At 41.9% G+C, this 23,045-nt stretch overlaps 1 protein-coding gene across 1 annotated transcript in view; it reads left to right on the forward strand.

The window, feature by feature from the left end:
• Positions 1 to 23,045, forward strand: part of LOC139228888 (sodium channel protein 1 brain-like) — a 304,090-nt gene that overhangs the window by 163,106 nt on the left and 117,939 nt on the right. Inside the window, 3 exon segments of the mRNA XM_070860378.1 lie at positions 6,354 to 6,626; positions 10,400 to 10,453; positions 12,286 to 12,423. Of these exon segments, the coding sequence (XP_070716479.1) occupies positions 6,354 to 6,626; positions 10,400 to 10,453; positions 12,286 to 12,423 (465 nt within the window).

Below are 23,045 nucleotides of genomic sequence, written 5' to 3' on the forward strand. Positions count from 1 at the left end.
TATCTCGTCGCCAGTTGTTGTGCATGGAGAAAGAGTCAGACTGAACACTGTGAGCTCAAAGTAAAATGTGACCTGAGTCTTTTATTGCAGGTCTCCAGAGTGCCTTTCCAACCTGTGAAGCCTCCTTAAATACCTGGTCTCCCAAGGGATTATGGGATCCCTTGAGACTCCAGGGGATGAGCCCTCTGGTTGCTGTACAGATCAAATACAGTTATACAAATACAACACCTTGGCTGTCTGTAACCATTCCCCAAGTGATCTGCATGGAGAAAGAGTCACACTGTATTTTTAACGTTTTGACCCACAGACTCGTAGCAATACTCACGAAAGATGCATCTACTGCACCTGTGGCTTGCATATGTGAGGTAGCATTGAACACGACTATTGTTGCCATGTGCTCAATCACAGACTGCAGTGCAGAAACTGTTATTCTTCACTTTACTCATCTTTGAAATGGCAGAACATATATGAGTTTTAAACTCCCAGACAAATGATTCCTCAATATGATCTTCCTGCTATGATTGTCTCTGTTTGAAAGTGGGCCCACAAAGATCTGGATTCCCATACAACTCAGGGGCATCACTCACCAAGCTAGGTTCCATCCTGTATTAACCACCACCACCAGTACACCTTCACCACCAGTGCTTGGTACCTCCTCCCATGTATCAACATCTTACACAGTGTATCAATTTTTGGCACCTGTTTCAAGTAGAGGAGTGTTACTTGGTGCTGTAGTGTGTCATGTTGTTCAACTGATTACTGTTTGATTTGTGAAGAAAGAAGATAGTATATTCTGAGTACATAAGAACACATATATGTAGGTACTGCATTGGCATTATGGGTATTATTATGTACTTATGGAAATCAGTGTGTGGGGGCGTGCTGCTGTAACGTTACATGCAAACTATAGAATATCTGATTAATATGATGCCAGTTTTTTTGTGATATTCCAATCTCCACAGATTCAGCTCTGCCAGTTTCGCCTCCGCCACTACCAAGAAGTTCCCCTTCTTTCATCATTTAAATTGAATAATTTCATGTCTAGGGGTCAACCACCTGTGGTATGCTGTGCTCCCTGTTATGTAAGAGCTTTTTCAGACCTAGCTCAGTGGTAGGACTCTCACCTCTGAACCAGAGGGTTGTGGGTTCAAGCTCCACTCCAGCACACAATTAAGGCTAAGACTTCCATACAGTACTGAGAGGTTGCTGTTCTGTCAGAGGTGCCAAATTTCAAATGAGATGTTAAATTAAGGCCATTTCTGAGCTTTCAGGTGAATGTAAAAAATTCCATGTCATTATATAAAGAGCTGGGGAGTTATCCCTGGTGTCCAGGCCAATATTTATCCCTCAATTGATGTCACTAAAAAAATAGATGATCTAGTCATTTATCTTTGCTATTTGTGGGACCTTGTTATGAGCAAACTGACTGCTGTATTTCTCTATATTACAATATTGACTACACTTTAAAAGTACTGAATTCACTTTGGGACATTCTGAGGTTGTGAAAGATGCTATGTAACTGAAACCTTTCCCTTTCTCTCCTTAAGAACAGTGGTGTTTGGGACACAATAATTTGACTTATCAAAGTTCCTTCCTGTAGTACATTCAATCTGTCATCATGCAATGTTTAGATTCAATTTGCATAAATCTTCTATTTTCTCTTCTAAAACCTTACTTGCTGCGTTCTTATATATCTGGCCATTTCTGTGTCAGTAAGCATTGTTCACATATCTTCTTCAATTGCAACTTTCACTTGTGGACATACATCTTATGCCTCTACTTTGTTGGAATATTTATACCTTACCTTTGTCTTCTCTTTAAATCATGCACATTTTTCCAGACCTCCTGCCAGATATCCAATTGAAGACAACAGTCATGCTGTCTGTGATATATTGCCATGTTTGGCACCATTCTTTGTACTGTTCCACCAAAAATATGTTCATCAGCATTTGGAGAGACTCCTTGCAACTGTTAGCTTACAACTGGTGTTGTTCTGCCATTTTCCACTGTTAGATTCTTGGGGCCCAAAATTCCACCCTTACTGCTGGAAGGGTGACGGATGAACAGGCCTAGGCTCTGTAATGGGCTGCGCAAAGGCCCCATAATGTTGGAAGGAGCATATAATCGATCCTGGAAGGGTTCCATTACCTTGCAGGGAAGCCCCAACGGTGTTCCTGTGAAGTCGTTCTTGGTCCGGCATACAGCTGTGTCAACATTTCAGGTCTTGTTTGGGATAGGTGTCATTGATGCGTATGCCCTGACCTTGCTAATGACCCTGGCTTCGTAATTTGAGATGGCGTCAGTGGCCTTTACTTCAACAACAGAGCGGGTCCAATGGAATTTCAGTCCCTTGGACTTTTAATAAAGGTGAACTAGCTTGTTAAGTGCTTAGATCAATATTAGAATTGTTTTATGATTGTTTTTTACTTTTTCATTCGCCCTTATGAATTTGCATTTCGCACTTAGAAAAACAGTGCACTGCAGAAATGTTGTAAATCGGTGCAGTAAAAGTTTGAAAAACATATTATGTTTATATTTTATGAACTGAGGAAGGCTAAGCCCCAATGTAGATCTAGAATAGGCATCAAATAATGTATAAAATATTTGGTTTCAACACCTGTGTGAATTACAGAAAGGCCTCACCACATCTGACCCTTCGGAATGTGCTCTGCACTCAGTTACAAAAATGCATCTCATCTGATAATCTAGCATGCCCATAAAATAACACTGTAAACAAGAGTTAAAGATAAACAAATTCTAGCTTATAACCACATAAGAAACAACTTTTAATCAAAGAAAGAGAATTGGATGTTACAAAGACTGATATAAAAAATGTTCATCATCTCCAAGGTTCAAGATTCAAACTCAGCTCTGGGAATAGGCATTAAAGAATATGCAAAATCCAGATGTTGTTGTAGCAGATGTATATTCCTCAGAAAACAATTTTAAAAGTTTAATTTACAAGGAAATAAATCCAGCTCAGGGACATGAAGTAATGTTCTCTTTGTTGGCTGTATACAACTATTCTGAACTCGACATCTGATTTGTGCATGTTTGGCTCTGAGGGAGATGGGCAGGAGTTTATTGCACTCCTGTGGGCCATTAAGAATGGAAATTAAATTATTTCCACACTAGTTTCATCACATTGGATTGGTGGCATCATGAGGCCCAAAATATGGGATAAATCAGAAAATAGATTTTTGGAGTACAAAAAAAAAGTATTACAGAAGAAAATTTGCTTTGTTTGCTATCTGTGGAGAAATGGTAAACACAGGTGTAAATAGCACATTTCCAATTTCAGTGCAAAAAGCAACGGAAATCTTCCCTCTATGTGTTGAAATAGAATTCTGAATTCCATGTGTCATTATAAGTTGATCATAATTCACTTTCAGCTTTATCCCTTATGAGTCATAAAGCTTTTTTTGGTCAACCAACTAAACGATTGAGAATCTACAAGTAGAGTTTCTGTTTGCCTGATGTTAAGTGCAGACTGTCCCTATAGGAATACATCATACTTAATACATACATAGCCCCAAAATGTAGGCACAGGTTGACAAGAACCAAGACTTGGAGAGCCTCAAGTATGTGTAGGGGTATTGCTGGAAATTAATCAGCTAAGACTGTATAGCTTACCAGCACAGAGCACTGGAATTTATTTTTTGTTGTTCCTGGGATGTGGGCATCACTGGCAAGGCCAGCATTTATTGCCCATTCCTAATTGCCCTTGAGAAGATGGGAGTGAGCCACCTTGCGGAAACGCTGCAGTTCGCAAGGTGAAGGTACTCCCATAGTACTGTTAGGGAGGGAGTTCCAAGATTTTGACCAAGCAACTATGAAGGAACGGTGATATATTTCCAAGTCAGGATGGTGTGTGACTTGAAAGGGAACTTGTAGATTATGGTGTTCCCATGTGCCTGCTGCCCTTGTCCTTCTAGGTGGTAGAGGTCGTGGGTTTGTGAGGTGCTGTCGAAGAATCCTTTGCGAGTTGCTGTAGTGCATTTTGTAGATGGTACACAATGCAGCTACAGTGCACCGGTGGTGCAGGGAGTGATTGTTTAAGATAATGAATGGGGTACCAATCAAGTGGGCTGCTTTGTCCTGGACGGTGTTGAGCTTCTTCAGTGTTGTTGGAGCTGCACTCATCCAGATAAGTAGAGAGTATTCCAGCACGCTCCTGAATTGTGCCTGTAGATGGTGGAAAGGCTTTGGGGAGTTAGGAGATGAGACAGTCGCCACAGAATACTCAGCCTCTGGCCTGCTCTTATAGCCACAGTATTTATGTGGCCGGTCCAGTTAAGTTTCATTATCGGAGGAGTTGCGAATGGAACTGAACACTGTACAATCATCAGCGAATATCCCCACTTCTGAGTTTATGATGAAGGGAAGGTCATTGATGAAGCACTGAAGATGATTGGGCCTAGGACACTGCTCTGAGGAACTCCTGCAGTGATGTCCTGGGGCGGAGATGATTGGCCTCCAACAACCACATGCATCTTCCTTTGTGCTAGGTATGAGTCCAACCAGTGGAGAGTCTTTCCCCTGATTCCCATTTACTAGGGCTCCTTGATACCATTGTAACTCTGGAATAGCTAAGACCACACTATTCATCAGTGCATTAAATGCAGGCTTACCTGGACCTCAAGGGGAGGAATCTGAGCCCCCAATAATATGTGTCTCTCTCCAGGTCCCATTAATGAATCATCAACATCAGCCCAGAATGTTGCTGAACTATCTGGCTCAAGTATCAGATTACTAAATTTGACCCATGGGAAACCAGTGCAGCAGCTGTGAATTTTAAATCAGGCTCCCAATTGCACTATGGGAACCCAATTTACATATGCTAATGATGGACCCGCCTCTCCATGACGGGAAGCCCCAATGTCATAGAAACATCGAACATAGATACATCGAAAATAGGTGCAGGAGTAGGCCATTCGACCCTTCGAGCCTGCACCGCCATTCAATGAGTTCATGGCTGAACATGCAACTTCAGTTCCCCAGTCCACTGGCCTAAAAATGGCAACGGGCCGTGCATGGTGGGTTAGGGTCGCTTTTTCTGCATTTGACAATTTAACACTGCCCCCACCGCCCCCCCCCACCCCCAGCCCACGATGACCCTCTCTGGCCCATTATGGGGATTAATATCGAGGTCACCATCTCCCCAAGAAGGATAAACACTACATATAAGTATAAACCATATTACATTAAAAAACCATTCAGAACCTTTTGTGTAGAGAATGGAAATGGTTTTATTACTTAAAACAAAATAGTATATTGGGAAGTTTCTACAGGCCTGAAATCAGCAATCTTTTCGGGACAAAAGTATGTTGTTTCAGTATAGGAGGCAGGAATTTGGGGCGTAAGTCAGAGTTACACCATTCTGAAATATGTGCTAAATTCCAGTCGACCTGGGTGCACATATGAAAATGACAAGATAATGAGGGCAAAAGCTGCTGCCCCAAACATTCTGCCATTCACAACAAAATTCCACTGGACCTAAGTCTATAGAAAAGAACTATAAGTTATCTGCACGACTTGTAAAGTGGCAGCACTGAAGTGTGTGGAATCCTTCTTAGATATCGGGACTGAGAAGGGCTTGGACTTTGCTGTCACTGCTACCATCGCTCTCAGCTGTTTCAAACTGGTCTTTAGTACCTCATTGCAAGTGTGATGGTCATTCAGCATACCTTCCAGAGAACTGAGCCTGCAGGCTCAGGAGCCAGAAACTGTCTTTTTCAGAGCCTTGGCTCTCTACTGTTAGTTTCCACTTTTAGCTTTGACTCCATTAGAATGTTTGTGTGTTGTGTCTCACCCAGTAAAAAACTCCCATTAGAAAATTCTACATCCTCCCTGAATGGATTTTCTGGGTTAGTGAGCAGGGTGAATGATGGAGTAGGTGAGGATGTGGCTGATTCGCCAGAGGTAAAATGGCGGAGAGACTGTGCCAGATGCTCTGCCCAGGTAGATTGTTAAAATAGCTTCAGGGTCTCTGTACATCAGCCTCAATCGCCAAGAAAACAGCTGTGGAATGTCTGCGAGGGAGTAAAAAGCAGTAAATGTAACCCTAAAATTTTAACTCCTGTCCACCCAGTTTCTGCCAACAGAAGAAGTTTATATCAAAGTATCACAATATTATCAAATTATATATATTTTCTAATGCAGTCCTCATACTGTGACATATATTTGAACAACAAAGATATTAATGTGTAGCATTGTTGGATAAATAGCTTGAATCACATTATTATTCAATTATGCTCATTTTGTATAATGAGGATTTGCTGTCAAACTAATCTGTGTTTCATTTTGTTCGGTTGGCTGAGTTGACAATTTAATCTTTTTCTTTTATCTTACAGCTTGTTGTTAATGCTTTGGTTGCTTCGATCCCATCAATTTCGAATGTCATGTTCGTATGCCTCGTATTCTGGCTGATATTTGGCATCGTTGGTGTTCAGATCTTTGGTGGAACCTTCTTTGAATGTGTGGATGAAAATAACAAACGTCTTCCCATTAGTGTTATAAATAATCGATCTGAATGTTATGCATATCAGGATATTGGGTACCAGTGGGTCAACCCCAAGATTAACTTTGATAACGTATTGGCTGCTTACATGGCTCTCCTGCAGGTGGTAAGTAAGTAAGAGGGCATTTGCAAATGGTCTTCAATATATACCTTAAGCTAGACTGTATTTAGACATAATTTAGGAAAGCTTTGTCACAGGATTTTATATCAATTGTGAATGTGTAACAGGGTTGTGACCTTTTTGGCACAACAACCCCAGGAGCAGAGGAAACTATTCACAAATTTTCTTTTCTTTCTGGCATTCGTGCATACAATCATAGAATGGAAAAAATTAGAAGAAATCATAAAGCTCTAGGGTTTAATTCAAATTGTTAATTTCATTAAGCTTTATTTATAAATAGCTTTAAATCTGGTGTGGAAAAAATATCTTTATACACAATTTATATCCTCTACATATAAAAGTAACTCGTACATAGGTGCAATTTACAATCCAATTTTTATGATACATGCATAAAGGAAACATGTTAAAACATTTTCTAACATGGATATTATCATTATTACTAATGGCCTCTTCAGTGCTGGAAGTATCACTTTGACTTGCTCTAGAGTGTCATGAGCTGTTAACAGCAAGTTATACTAACAGTATTGTGCCAACCAGAGGTTTGCGGATGTGTATTCAAATCCGTAGGGCTGGATTTTCCGGTCCTTTGCGCACTGGGTTTCCCGCCGGAGCGGTGTGAAAAGCGGTGTTCAGGTCTCCTGCGCCCCATCGCGATCCTCCAGTCCGTTTTCGCAGCGGCGCTGAGCAACACCGCCGGGAAGAGCTGCGCCGGGTGTGCAATTCCTCTGGTTGCGACACCGGCAGCACTTTGGCCACTTGCCCGATCCGTCCGCCCGGAAATACGCCCGCAATGACCATCTGGGAAATCAGTGTGCTCCATCCATGCCGGTGAGGCACAGGAAGGTAAAGTACTCCGAAGTCTTTGTTCTTTTAATTTTTTCAGCAATTTGTGTTGTGGTGGCGTGGGCAATGTTTTGGGAATGTTTTTGTATTTTTTTAAGATTTATTCCCCCCCCACCGCCCGCCCCCCCCAGGCCTCTCTCGCAGCATACACTGCCCGGCAGTTTAGTTCGCGAGTTTCCAAGCTGATACAAAGTGCCCTCAAATAAGCAACTTCAAACCACAGTTGCAGGATCTGTGTCAGTGTCAGTTAGTGTTGCCAACTCTGGTTGGACATATTCCTGCAGGTGGCATCAGATGATCTTCTGCCTCCAAGCACCCCGCCCTCACATTCCTGCCATTGGCTATCCATACTTGTGGTGCATCATGTTCCAATGACTAATTAGAAAGCAAATAGACTCTTCATTATCCGATTGGATGATTTTTGGTTGTCAGTCAAACAACCTTTTTACCCAGTCTCCAATATTTCTATAACTAATGAGCAAAAGTGTTCAAAGAAAAATTAAAATTAAAATTGGCTAACTAACAGAAAACAGAGAGTCGGGATAAATGGGTAATTTTCCGGTTGGAAAACAGTAACTAGTGGGGTGCCACAGGGATCAGTGCTGGGGCCTCAACTATTTACAAGCTATATTCATGATTTGGATGAAGGGACCGAGAAAAGACTTAGCGTAGCCAAGTTTGCTGATGATACAAAGATGGGTGGGAAAGAAAGTTGTGAAGAGGACGCAAAAAATCTGCAAAGGGATATAGACAGGTTAAGTGAGTGGGCAAAAATTTGGCAGATGGAATATAATATGGAAAAGTGTGAAGTTATCCACTTTGGCAGAAAAAATAAAAACGCAAATTATTATTTAAATGAAGAAAAATTACAAAATGCTGCAGTACAGAGAGACCTGGGGGTCCTTGTGCATGAAACACAAAAAGTTAGTATGCAGGTACAGCAAGTAATCAGGAAGGCAAATGGAATGTTGGCCTTTATCGCAAGGGGAATGGAGTATAAAAGCAGAGAAGTCCTGCTACAACTGTACTGGGTATTGGTGAGGCCACACCTTGGGTACTGCATACAGTTTTGATCTCCTTATTTGAGGAAGGATATACTTGCATTGGAGGCAGTTCAGAGAAGGTTCACTAGGTTGACTCCGGAGATGAAGGGGTTGACATATGAAGAACAGTTGAGTAGGTTGGACCTATACTCATTGGAGTTCAGAAGAATGAGAGGTGATCTTATTGAAACATATAAGATAATGAGAGGGCTCATCAAGGTAGATGCAGAGGGGATGATTCCACTCATGGGGGAATCTAGAACTAGGGGGCATAGTTTCAGAATAAAGGGTCGCCCATTTAAAACTGAGATGAGGAGGAATTTCTTCTCTCCGAAGGTTGTAAATCTGTGGAATTCTCTGCTCCAGCGAGCTGTGGAAGCTAGTTCATTGAATATATTTCAGGCGGATTTTTGAGTGATAAGGGAGTAAAGGGTGATGGGGAGTGGGTGGGGAAGTGGAACTGAGTCCATGATCAAATCAGCCATGATCGTATTGAATGGTAGAGCTAACTCCTGCTCCTATTTCTTTTTTCTTATGTAAAAGAAAAATAATTATTCATCGCCCTCTGTTTTTTTTTCTCCTGGTTTGCTCACAGCCATGTCCTGGAGATTGGTCTTTAATTCCTGTTGACTCCAAGGCAATCCTGGAGGGTTGGCAAGACTAGTGTCAGTGTGATGTGAAAGTAGATCATATCAGCACAGAAAGTGCAGTAGAACTGTACCATTGAAAAAATGTAAATATTCACTTTCTTTTGAATCACTGATTACTCTTTAATCAGCTAATTAAGCTGTTCTTTAAATGCTGACTAAATTCCAAGAGTAATTTATTTTATTACATCATTCACTTTGTTATTTCAATTGCTGGGAGGTTCCTCTTCCCACAGTACTTTGTTCCTTCTTAGGTCACTTGTGTTGTTGGGCTCTTTTTCCTTCTCAGATCTATGGGTAAACATAATAAAGACTTGTACTCCCATATATATCCTGCCCCCATGGGCACAAATGTCATTATGTGAAGAGGGTATCTCCGAATAAGGGTGAACAATGTCATTGCTGGGGAATGGAACTGTTTTCTATTTTTGTTACCTAGTTTCAAAATCAAACACTCCGAGGTGCAGTTGTGCCCCGTCCAGTTTTGGACTGGACAATCCAGGTTTTGAGTGGCCTGTCTGAAAATTTGCAAAATGTAAACTGGACACATATTTGAAATTTGTAGGATTTGCCACATTTTACATCATCCTGGGAAGTCTCTTTGAAGCCTAATTGAAGCCTCTTTGAAGTATGCTATTAAGAGAGGCTACAACCAAGAATTCTGTCAAAGTCTATCTTTGGACTAGACAATAGGTCCTAACCCGAGTCTGAAACAAGCAATCCAATAGAATAATGGTTAAAGGGTGCTGAATTTAATCATTTTCTTTAACCACTTGATTCCTTACTGCCTTTTAAATGAGCAGACATTATAGAAGCATACTTATCCATAGCTTGCAGCAGGACAATATGTCACGGTAACCTAACCTAGGTGGCATAAGCAATTGGTAACAGAGTGGTGTGATCAGAGAAAAAGGAAACAGTCTACAAATTAATAATAATTTAAAAGAACTAGAACTTCGGTACCAAGCGGAATTACAAAAGGCAAATCCTGCGGATGCTGGAAATCTGAAATAAAAACAGAAAATGCTGTAAATACTCATTCGGTCAGGCAGCATCTGTGGAGGGAGGAACAGAGTTAACGTTTTTAGGTTGATGACCTTTCATCAGAGGAATTACTTGAATACTAAAATTCAATCCTACATCAAAAATCAGTTTCAGTTATATTAGCATACTTAATAAGATTCATGTTAATTGCATCATTTTGTGTTGATTTTTATATTTACAGGCAACTTTTGAGGGCTGGTTGGAAATTATGGCAAATGCTGCTGATACTCGTGGGGTAGGTTCATGAGTTTGTGTGTCCTGTAGCATTGTTTATATTTCCACTGGCTATTTCCATTCCTTAGCATTATTACATTCCATTTTACCATCTTAAATGCCCTTTGCCATTCATCCAGCCATATGCTTAATCTAAATGGGTCCCATTCTATTTGATTTGCCGCTTCCCTATCATTTGGACCTACCCTTCCAATTTAGTGTCATCTGCAGATCCAAATCATTTATATGTACTGTAAACAGCAATGGCCAAGCATTAACCCTGTCATACCTCGCTGGTGACACTTGCAATGTCAACATAGCTTTATTCTAAATATTTGCTTTTGCCGGTTTAACACATTTTCAGTCTACCTCACCTCAGAAGCTTGCATCCTATTCCTATCTTGTGGACTACTTGCTTATGTGGCATGATATCAAAAGTCATGCTGAAAACTATATATATCTCACGTTCACAAATTTCTGTTGTCAACAAGATGATAATTTGTTCAAAGACCTCCATTAAATATGTTAGGCAAGACATCATATCCTGCCACTACACTTGATCTTGTTAGGTTTACAGGTATAGCTACAGGAAAAACAATGTAAGTGGCCCAGAGACACAGCTTATTCCAGCACCATGTTAGCGGGAGAATGCAAGTTTGATTCATACGTTGCTGACCTAAGCTGTCAATTAGTACCATGCATTTCCCCATAACAAGGAGCGAAAATTAGAGGGACAGTCATCTACAAGTCTCCATCATGCGCATCCTAGTGGCCAACATGAGCAATATGGCAGAAGACTACAAGTAGATCAGAAGCTATGGGTCACTTATTGCCCGTAGAGACAAGGGACACTGAAGTAAATAAAGGGAATTGATAGTCTCAGGGAAAAAAATGGTTATTATAATCTGCACTTCAAAGGCTCTTCATTGTCTCGCATTAGAGCAAAGCAAGTTGGACCAAAAAATAATCAACATTTCAAGGTGCTCATTAGTAGCGTCCAGGAGTGCATTCTACTAATGTCAAACAGGAGCAGCCCTAATTAATGAGACAGCATTAAGTTATGTACAGATGTGTAAAAACATCATTAACATCAGGGAAAAGGGTGCACGCAGAGAATATCCATTGGCACAGAGTTTTACATATTTACCTATTTTCTATGTTTCTATAGGAATGGGGTACTGAAGTTGCATGTTCAGCCATGAACTCATTGAAAGGCGGTGCAGGCTCGAAGGGCCGAATGGCCTACTCCTGCACCTATTTTCTATGTTTCTATGTTTCTACATGCCAACCAGTGGCGATCCCCACTGTGTTATGCTATCTACTTCACCAACAAACACCAATTTTTTTTAAAGCTCCTAATCAGCATATACATACAACTGTACAGAACACAATGCCAGCTTCTTATCCCATTGGGGCTGCTCCTGTTTGACATTATCAGAATGTATCTACTTCACATAAGCTGCACCCTAATGCCTAAATCTTGGGATCTACCAAAATGCTGGTTGTCTTTCAATGGTAATTCTTATTTTATACTTTATATGAGACACAGATAGTACTGGTCCTGCACTGATATTCTCATTTATTTGGTAAACATTAGAATTTCATAGAGTTTATATTCAAAGATACAACTTAATTACAATGGTGATCATGCAGCTGAAATAAATTAATGCTACCTTTGAAGTAGTATTATCTGCATAAATAAAATAATGATAGCTAATAATTGGGGAAATCAACAGTTTGACATTTTCAAAGTGGCAATTAAGAATTGTCATTTTTTTCCTTTTATTGCTTGCAATATAAATATTGATATTTCTAATGGGCAATGAATGCTAACATTTATAATGTCTTCTGCAGATTGACCTTCAGCCAGAAATGGGTGCAAATCCATACAGCCTCTTCTACTTTGTAGCTTTTATTGTCATTGGAACATTTTTCACTCTAAATCTTTTCATTGGTATAATTATTGATAATTTTAACACCATGCATAAAAGGGTGAGTATTATAAAATATTGTTAATGAGGACATTTTCCTTTTTCTTTTATATTTGTGCTGAAGATTGGTAATTATTTTATTTGTGGCTGGCTTGATTGACAACCAAATTTGCAATTTTTAATCCACTTATTACAGTATCTATAAACCATCTTCATAATGAGTAATGTTACAGTTAGAAGTTCTACTCTTTCTCTTCCTGCATCTCTGCATCCTGTTTGGTAGCAAGAAGTGATATTAGGCCTCCATTAGGATGAACTTCAGCGGGTTGTAGGTAGCCATTTTGTTTCTTGTACTGCGGAAATATTTCATTTTGTGTAGCAAAATAGTGATGGAAAAACAATGTTTAATTTTTTTAAATCAACCGTTAACGTGCATAATTCAAAAAGCAGATGACTTCTAGTAAACTATCTATATTGTAGAGAAAGCAAAAAATGCAGAGGTGCCAAGTTCAGGAATGCCACTCATTTTAAAATATGATTAAGCGAGATTCCAAAATGTGCCATAGTATCATGGCACTGTACTTGGTCAAGTAAGAACAATTGAAATCAGCAACAAAAAAAAATTACATTTTCCAATAAATGATCATTTTTGATCTTCTTTATTCCATAAATAAGGCATTCAATTGTGTTGGTGCAAAACTGAAACCACAACAGCGGTATTATTGCAGCTGGTTTTAAGTATTCAACCATTTTCAATATAAAAAGAAAGGTAACTGCTCTTTGCTAACATTAAAATTTAACTTGCATTTACAAACCAATGAGTTGGGCTTACTACATATTATTTGCACAGAGCTCCACATAGAGTGTAGAGTAACATGGAGGCAGCATAGCTGCATATAATTACTTGATTTTTGGAGGCACAACCTATTATATTCATATAACTTTAGGCCAGAATTTGCTGTAGCCAATGAACAAATAGCACCCACAGTTCTTTAGTCTTGCCCTTGGCCATTTCATTTCTAAGATCTTTTGTATTGGAAGTTGATATAAGATAGAGATCCAAATGGCGCAGCATCCTCTACAGGGCATCTGGGACCTGTGTAAACAAGTCAAGCAACTGTGTATCTCCTTAACCAATTAATCAGATTGAAGTATTGTTAATGAGCAGTGCAGAATCTAAACCAGGAAGTTTAAGTTAGAATATTGAATTCAATATCAAAACAAGAACAGAAAGCGAATCAAGAGAGGGAAATAAAAAGAGACAGAAAGAAAAAGTAAAAACAAGAATTTAATATTTTTTTATCTCCAATAACAATTAAATTCTGAAGGAATAAGGCTCCACACTTGGAAACGTTAATTTTCAATGCCAGAGAGGTTGTTTGGCAGTAACTAAGACTTAGCACACCATTAAAAAGGGTACTTAGACTGAAATGGACAATCCCTAACTTTCTGTGGTGAGTTTAGTCCGTATCTACCATGCAAGTATAGGAATTTAACACTATTCAATACATTTGAATGGTGAGTCAGACAGCGAGATGTCCGTTTCGTCAGCTAACGGTGGAGCAGCACATCTTGCACAGCAACTTCCAGATTTTTGCATTTAGCATTCTAATGTGCACTCGCCTGAAGTTGCTGCCCTTTTGGGCATAAATAACGGTAAATGCTGTTAGCCTCATTGTTATTTTTACAGTAAATTTTAGCCCAATGTCCCTTTGATTCTATTTGTAATGATAAGTAGCACATATTTGTATACCCGACAGTTGTGAATAGGTAAATGTTTATGGAAGAGTAGCTGTTTTTTTAAAGTGACTATTTCAGCATCACAGTACAAGGGCAAAATATTTTTTACGATAAACTAGATTCTCAATCTTAATTGGAAACAGTAACCATGGATTTGAAAAGGAAAGATTTGCCTGACAAAACTTCTTGACTTCTTTGAGGATGCTACAGATAAAGTAGAGAGTGGAACTATCTATAATTATTTGGACTCAGAAAGCTTTTGACAAAGCTCCACATCAAAGACTTCTAATTAATTTTAAAGCCACAGGAATCCAGGCTAGAATATGGAACAAAAGAAGAAGTTGATTAAATGCTAGGAACCAGAGAGTTCATATAAAAAATGTAACATCAGACTAGGGATGTGATGAGTGGAATGCTGCAGGAGTCAATACTTGGACCTATGTGGTTCTAATGGATGTTACTCATCAACAACAACTTGCCTTTATATAGAGCCTTTAAAAATAAAACTTTCCAAGGTACTTCATAGGAGTCAAACAAAATTTGACACCGAGCCATGTTAGAAAATATTAGGACAGATGAACAAAAGCTTGGTCAAGGAGGTAGGTTATAAGAACATAAGAACATAAGAAGTAGGAGCAGGAGTAGGACATTTGGCCCCTCGAACCTGCTCCGCCATTCAATAAGATCATGGCTGATCTGATCATGGACTCAGCTCCACTTCCCTGCCTGCTCCCCATAACCCTTTACTCCCTTTTCGCTCAAAAATCTGTCTATCTCCGCCTTAAATATATTCAATGACCCAGCCTCCACAGCTCTCTGGGGCAGAGAATTCCATAGATTTATAACCCTCTGAGAGAAGAAATTTCTACTCATCTCAGTTTTAAATGCACAGCCCCTTATTCTAAGACTATGTCCCCTAGTTTTAATTTCCTCTATGAGTGGAAATATCCTCTCTGCATCCACCTTGTCAAGCCCCCTCATTATCTTATGTTTCAATAAGATCACCTCTCATTCTTCTGAACTCTAATGTATATAGGCCCAACCTACTCAACCTATCTTCATAAGTCAACCTCCTCATCTCCGAATCAACCTAGTCAACCTTCTCCAAACAGCCTTCAATGCAAGTATATCCTTCCTTAAATACGGAGACCTAAACTGTACGCAGCACTCTAATGTGGCCTCACCAATACCCTGTACAGTTGTAGCAGGACTTCTTTGCTTTTATACTCTAGCTCCCTTGCAATAAAGGCCAACATTCCATTTGCCTACCTGATTACTTGTTGTACCTGCATACTAAAGTTTTGTGTTTTATCACAAGGACCCCCAGGTCTCTTTGTACTGCAGCACTTTGCAATTTTTCTCCATGTAAATTGTAATTTGCTTTTCTATTATTTCTGCCAAAGTGGATAACCTCACATTTTCCCACATTATACTCCATCTGCCAAATTATTGCCCACTCACTTAGCGGTCTATATCCATTTGCAGATTTTTTTATGCCCTCCTCACAATTTGCTTTCCCACTCATCTTTGTTTCATCAGCAAATTTGGCTACATTACACTCAGTCCCTTCATCCAAGTCATTAATATAGATTGTCAATAGTTGAGGACCCAGCACCGATCCCTGCGGCACCCCACTAGTCACTGTTTGTCAATCAGAAAATGACCCATTTATCCCGACTCTCTGTTTTCTGTTAGTTAGCCAATCCTCTATCCATGCTAATATATTACCCCCAACCCCGTGAGCTTTTATCTTGTGCAGTAAACCTCTTATGTGGCACCTTATCGAATGCCTTCTGGAAATCCAAATACAGCACACCCACTGGTGCCCCCTTGTCCACCCTGCTCGTCACATCCTCAAAAAACTCCAGTAAATTTGCCAAACATGATTTCCTTTTCATAAAATCATGCTTACTCTGCTTGATTGAATCATGCTTTTCCAAATGTCCTGCTACTGCTTCCTTAATAATGGACTCCAGCATTTTCGCAAGGACAGATGTTAGGCTAACTGGTCTATAATTTCCTGCCTTTTGTCTGCCTCCTTTTTTAAATAGGGGCGTTACATTTGAGGTTTTCAAATCTGCTGGGACCGTCCCAGAATCCAGGGACTTTTAGTAGATTACAACTAATGCATCCACTATCTCTGCAGTCACTTCTCTTAAGACCCTCGGATGTAAGGCATCAGGTCCAGGGGACTTGTCCGCCTTTAGTCCCATTGTTTTATCTAGTGCTACTTCATTAGGCATAGTGATTGTATTAAGTTCCTCCCTCCCGATAGCCCCTTGATTATCCACTATTGGGATGTTTAAGGAGCAACTTAAAGGAGGAGAAATAGGCAGAGAGGTTTAGGGAGGGAATTCCAGAACTTAAGCCCAAGGCAGCTAAAGGCACAGCCGCCAATGTGGCAGCGAAGAAAATCGGGGATGTGCAAGAGGCCAGAATTGGAGGAACGCAGAGATCACGGAGTTACAGAGAATGGGGCGGGGCGGGGGGGGAGGGGTGGTGAGACCATGGAGGAATTTGAAAACAAGGATCAGAAAGTTTAAATCGAGGTGCTGTCAGACCACGAGCCAATGTAGGTCAGCAAGCAAAAGTGGGAATAGTGCAACGGGACTTGGTGTAAGTTAAGATATGGACGGCAGAGTTTTGGATAAACTCAAGTGTACGGATGGTGCAAGGCGAGAGGCTGGCCAGGAGAGCATTGGAATAGTTGAGTCTAGAGTTAACAAAGGCATGGATGAAGGTTGCAGCAGATGAGCTGAGGCAGGAGCAGAGACATGCAATGTTACAGAGGTGGAAGGCGACGGTCTTGATGGAGCGGATATTGAGTCGGACACTCAGCTCAGGGTCATATAGGATGCCAAGGTTGCGGACAGTCTGGTACAGCCTCAGACAGTGGTCAGGTAGAGAAATAGAGTTGGTGGCTAGGGAACAGAATTTGTGTCCGGAACCGCAAACAATGGCTTCAGTCTTCCTGATACTTAACTGGAAGAAATTTGGAGGCTCATCCAATGCTGGATGTCGGACAAACAACATGACAAATCAGAGGCAGTGGAGGGGTCGAGGGAGGTGGTGGTGAGGTAGAGCTGGATGTCATCAGCGTGGATGTAGAACCTGACATGTTTTCGGTTGATGTTGCCCAGGGGCAGCATGTAAGTGAGAAAAAGGAGGGGGCGGAGGATTGATCTTTTGGGAACTCCAGAAGTAACAGGGTGGGAGTGGGAAGAGAAGCCATTGCAGGTAATTTTCTGGCTACGACAGGATAGATAGGAGTAGAATCAGGCACGGGCCATCGCACCCAACAAGACAAAGGAGGAGAAGCGTTGGAGGAGGATAGTGTTTTCAACTGTGTCAAAGGTTGTAGAAATGTCAAGACAGAAGAGAGGGATAGTTTACCATAGTCACAGTCACATAGGATGTCATTTGTGACTTTCATAAGGACCATTTCAGTGCTGTGGCAGGGCGGAAACCTGATTGGAGAGATTCAAAAATGAAGTTGCGGGAAGGATAGGCAGGATTTGGGAGGAGACAACACGTTATAGTATTTTGGAGAGTAGAGGCAGATTGGAGATAGGGCAGTAGTTTGCAAGGACAGAGGGGTCAAAGATACTTTCTTTTGAGAAGGTAGGTGATGATGGAAAATTTTAAGGGGAGAGGGACAGTACCTGAGGAGAGGAAACTGTTAATGACATTAGCTAACTTGGGCCCAGGAAGGGAAGTTGGTTGGTCAACAGTTTGTTTGGAGCAGCGGGAGTCTGGGGACGTCGGAGCGGCCTATAAAGGCCCATCAGTCATTGGAGAGGCAGGAATGCGAGCAGCGGAGGTCCGGGGACATCGGGAGGCCTATAAAGGCCCAGCGTTCGTCGAGGAGGTGGGAGTGCGAGCAGCGGGAGTCCGGGGACGTCGGAGTGGCCTATAAAGGCCCAGCATTTGCTGAGGAGGTAGGAGTGCGAGCAGCAGGAGTCCGGGGACGTCGGAGCAGCCTATAAAGGCCCAGCGTTTGTCGAGGAGCCAACCGGTGCAGCAGGGAGAGAAGGCAAAAAAGAAGTAGAAAGAAATCGAAAGATGACGTTTCAACTAAGGGGTAAGTGATTGGTGACTAGTTTTTCTTTTTCTTTTCTTTATCAGTAAGTAACCTTTCAGCATTGTTGTTGCCAAACTAAGTTAATCTAGGTGTTAACTCATGGCAGGAGAGCTCGGACACATGTTATGCTCCTCCTGTAATATGTGGGAAGTCAGGGACGCTTCCAGTGTCCCTGATGACTATATGTGCGGGAAGTGCATCCGCCTGCAGCTCCTGACAGACCGCATTGTGGCACTGGAGCTGCGGGTGGATTTACTATGGAGCATCCGCGACGCTGAAGATGACGTGAATAGCACGTTTTGTGAGTTGGTCTTACCGCAGGGAAAGGGTACACAGCCAGATAGGGAATGGGTGACCAACAGGAAGAGCAGTGGAAGGAAGGTAGTGCAGGGGTCCCCTGCGGTCATCCCCCTGCAAAACAGATACACCGCTTTGGGTACTGTTGAGGGGGATGACTCATCAGGGGAGAGCAGCAGCAGCCAGGTTCATGGCACCATGGGTGGCTCTGCTGCACAGGGGGACAGGAAAAAGAGTGGGAGAACTATACTGATAGGGGATTCAATTGTAAGGGGAATAGATAGACGTTTCTGCGGCCGCAACCGAGACTCCAGGATGGTATGTTGCCTCCATGGTGAAAGGGTCAAGGATGTCTCGGAGCGGGTGCCGGACATTTTGAATGGGGAGGATGAATAGCCAGTTGTCGTGGTGCATATAAGTACCAATGATATAGGTAAAAAACAGGATGAGGTCCTACAAGACGGATTTAGGGAGTTAGGAGCTAAATTAAAAAGTAGGACCTCAAAAGTAGTAATCTCAGGATTGCTAACAGTGCCACGTGCTAGTCAGAGTAGGAATCGCAGGATAGCTCAGAGGAATACGTGGCTTGAGGAGTGATGCAGAAGGAAGGGATTCAAATTCCTGGGACATTGGAACCGGTTCTGGGGGAGGTGGGACCAGTACAAACCGGACGGTCTGCACCTGGGCAGGACCGGAACCAATGTACCAGGGGGAATGTTTGCAAGTGCTGTTGGGGAGGGGTTAAGCTAATATGTCAGGAGGATAGGAACCTATGCAGGGAGACAGAGGGAAGTAGAATGGGGTCAGAAGCAAAAGATAGAAAGAAGAAAAGTACAAGTGGAGGGCAGAGAAACCCAAGGCAAAAAGCAAAAAGGGCCACATTACAGCAAAATCCTAAAGGGGCAAAGGGTGTTAAAAAGACAAGCCTGAAGGCTCTGTGCCTCAATACGAGGAGTATTCGGAATAAGGTGGACGAATTAACTGCGCAGATAGCAGTTAACATAAGAACATAAGAACATAAGAATTAGGAACAGGAGTAGGCCATCTAGCCCCTCGAGCCTGCTCCACCATTCAACAAGATCATGGCTGATCTGGTCGTGGACTCAGCTCCACTTACCCGCCCTCTCCCCGTAACCCTTAATTCCCTTATTGCTAAAAAATCTATCTATCTTTGACTTGAAAACATTCAATGAGCCAGCCTCAACTGCTTCCTTGGGCAGAGAATTCCACAGATTCACAACCCTCTGGGAGAAGAAATTCTTTCTCAACTCGGTTTTAATTTGGCTCCTCCGTATTTTGAGGCTGTGCCCCCTAGTTCTAGTCACCCCACCAATGGAAACAACCTCTCTGCCTCTATCTTGTCTATCCCTTTCATGATTTTAAATGTTTCTATAAGATCACCCCTCATCCTTCTGAACTCCAAGGAGTAAAGACCCAGTCTACTCAATCTATCATCATAAGGTAACCCCCTCATTTCTCGAATCAGCCTAGTGAATCGTCACTGTACCCCTTCCAAAGCTAGTATATCCTTCCTTAAGTAGGGTGATCAAAACTGCACGCAGTACTCCAGGTGCGGCCTTACCAATACCTTATACAGTTGCAGCAACACCTCCCTGCTTTTGCACTCCATCCCTTTCGCAATGAAGGCCAACATTCCATTTGCCTTCCTGATTACCTGCTGCACCTGCAAACTAACCTTTTGGGATTCATGCACAAGGACCCCCAGGTCCCTCTGCACCACAGCATGTTGTAATTTCTCCCCATTCAAATAATATTCCCTTTTACTGTTTTTCTTTCCAAGGTGGATGACCTCACACTTTCCGACATTGTATTCCATCTGCAAAACCTTAGCCCATTCGCTTAACCTATCCAAATCTCCTTGCAGCCTCTCTGAGTCCTCTACACAACCCGCTTTCCCACTAATCTTTGTGTCATCTGCAAATTTTGTTGCACTACACTCTGTCCCCTCTTCTAGATCATCTATGTATATTGTAAACAGTTGTGGTCCCAGTACCGATCCCTGTGGCACACCACTAACCACTGATTTCCAACCGGAAAAGGACCCATTTATCCCGACTCTCTGCTTTCTGTTCGCCAGCCAATTCTCTATCCATGCTTATACATTTCCTCTGACTCCGCGTACCTTTATCTTCTTCAGTAACCAAGGAAATAAAGGAAAGTATCAAATCAAAGACCAATGCGTATAAGGTGGCCAAGGTTAGTGGGAAAATGCATTGCTGGTTAAAGAGGAAATTAATGCAATAGTAAGAAAGGATACTAGCTTGGATGATGTGGAATCGGTATGGGTGGAGCTACGGAATACCAAGGGGCAGAAAACGCTGGTGGGAGCTGTGTACAGACCACCAAACAGTAGTAGTGAGGTTGGGGACAGCATCAAAAAAGAAATTAGGGATGCATGCAATAAAGTTACAGTAGTTATCATGGGTGACTTTAATCTACATATTGATTGGGCTAACCAAACTGGTAGCAATGCGGTGGAGGAGGATTTCCTGGAGTGTACTAGGGACAGTTTTCTAGACCAGTATGTCGAGGAACCAACTAGGGAGCTGGCCATCCTAGACTAGGCGATGTGTAATGAGAAAGGACTAATTAGCAATCTTGTTGTGCGAGGCCCCTTGGGGAAGAGTGACCATAACATGGTAGAATTCTTTATTAAGATGGAGAGTGACACAGTTAATTCAGAAACTAGGGTCCTGAACTTAAGGAAAGGTAACTTCGATGGTATGAGACATGAATTGGCTAGAATAGACTGGCAAATGATACTTAAAGGGTTGACGGTGGATAGGCAATGGCAAACATTTAAAGATCACATGGATGAACTTCAGCAGTTGTACATCCCTGTCTGGAGCAAAAGTAAAACGGGGAAGATGGCTCCACTTGGCTAACAAGGGAAATTAAGGATTGTGTGAAATCCAAGGAAGAGGCATATAAATTGGGCAAAAAATGCAACAAACCTGAGGACTGGGAGAAATTTAGAATTCAGTAGAGGAGGACAAAGGGTTTAATTAAGAGGGGGAAAATAGAGTACGAGTAGAAGCTTGTCAGGAACATAAAAACTGACTGCAAAAGCTTCTATAGATATGTGAAGAGAAAAAGATTCTTGAAGACAAACGTAGGTCCCTTGCAGTCAGATTCAGGTGAATTTATAATGGGGAAATTGCAGACCAATTGAACAAATACTTTGGTTCTGTCTTCACGAAGGAAGACACAAATAACCTTCCAGAAGTATTTGGGGACCGAGAGTCTAGTGAGAAGGAGGAACTGAAGGATACCCTTATTAGGCGGGAAATTGTGTTAGGGAAATTGATGGGATTGAAGGCCGATAAATCCCCGGGGCCTGATAGTCTGCATCCCAGAGTACTTAAGGAAGTGGCCTTAGAAATAGTGGATGCATTGGTGATCATTTTCCAACAGCCTATCGACTCTGGGTCAGTTCCCATGGACTGGAGGGTAGCTAATATAACACCACTTTTTAAAAAGGGAGGGAGAGAGAAAGCGGGTAATTATAGACCAGTTAGCCCGATATCAGTAGTGGGGAAAATGTTGGAATCAATTATTAAGGATGAAATAGCAGTGCATTTGGAAAGCAGTGACAGGATCGGTCCAAGTCAACATGGATTTATAAAAGGGAAATCATGCTTGACAAATCTTCTGGAATTTGTTGAGGATGTAACTAGTAGAGTGGACAAGGGAGAACCAGTGGCTGTGGTGTATTTGGACTTTCAAAAGGCTTTTGACAAGGTCTCACACAAGAGATTGGTGTGCAAAATCAAAGCACATGGTATTGGAGGTAATATACTGACGTGGATAGAGAACTGGTTGGCAGACAGGAAGTAGTGAGTTGGGATAAACGGGTCCTTTTCAGAATGGCAGGCAGTGACTAGTGGAGTGCCGCAGGGCTCATTGCGGGAACCCCAGCTCTTTCCAATATACATCAATGATTTGGATGAAGGAATTGAGTGTAATATCTCCAAGTTTGCAGATGACACTAAACTGGGCGGCGGTGTGAGCTGTGAGGGGGACGCTAAGAGGCTGCAGGGTGACTTGGACAGGTTAGATGAGTGGGCAAATGCATAGCAGATGCAGTGTAATGTGGATAAATGTGAGGTTATCCACTTTGGGGGCAAAAACGCGAAGACAAAATATTATCTGAATGGCGGCAGATTATGAAAAGGGGAGGTGCAACGAGACCTGGGTGTCATGGTTCATTAGTTATAGAAAGTTGGCATGCAGGTACAGCAGGCGGTGAAGAAGGCAAATGGTATGTTGGCCTTCATAGCTATGGGATTTGAGTATAGGAGCAGGGAGGTCTTACTGCAGTTGTACAGGGCCTTGGTGAGGCCTCACCTGGAATATTGTGTTCAGTTTTGGTCTCCTAATCTGAGCAGGGATGTTCTTGCTATTGAGGGAGTGCGGCGAAGGTTCACCAGACTGATTCCCAGGATGGCAGGACTGACATATGAGGAGAGACTGGATCAACTGGGCCTTTATACATTGGAGTTTAGAAGGATGAGAGGGGATCTTATAGAAACATATAAGATTCT

This window comes from Pristiophorus japonicus, chromosome 2, assembly GCF_044704955.1.
Source record: "Pristiophorus japonicus isolate sPriJap1 chromosome 2, sPriJap1.hap1, whole genome shotgun sequence".
NCBI lineage: Eukaryota > Metazoa > Chordata > Chondrichthyes > Pristiophoridae > Pristiophorus > Pristiophorus japonicus.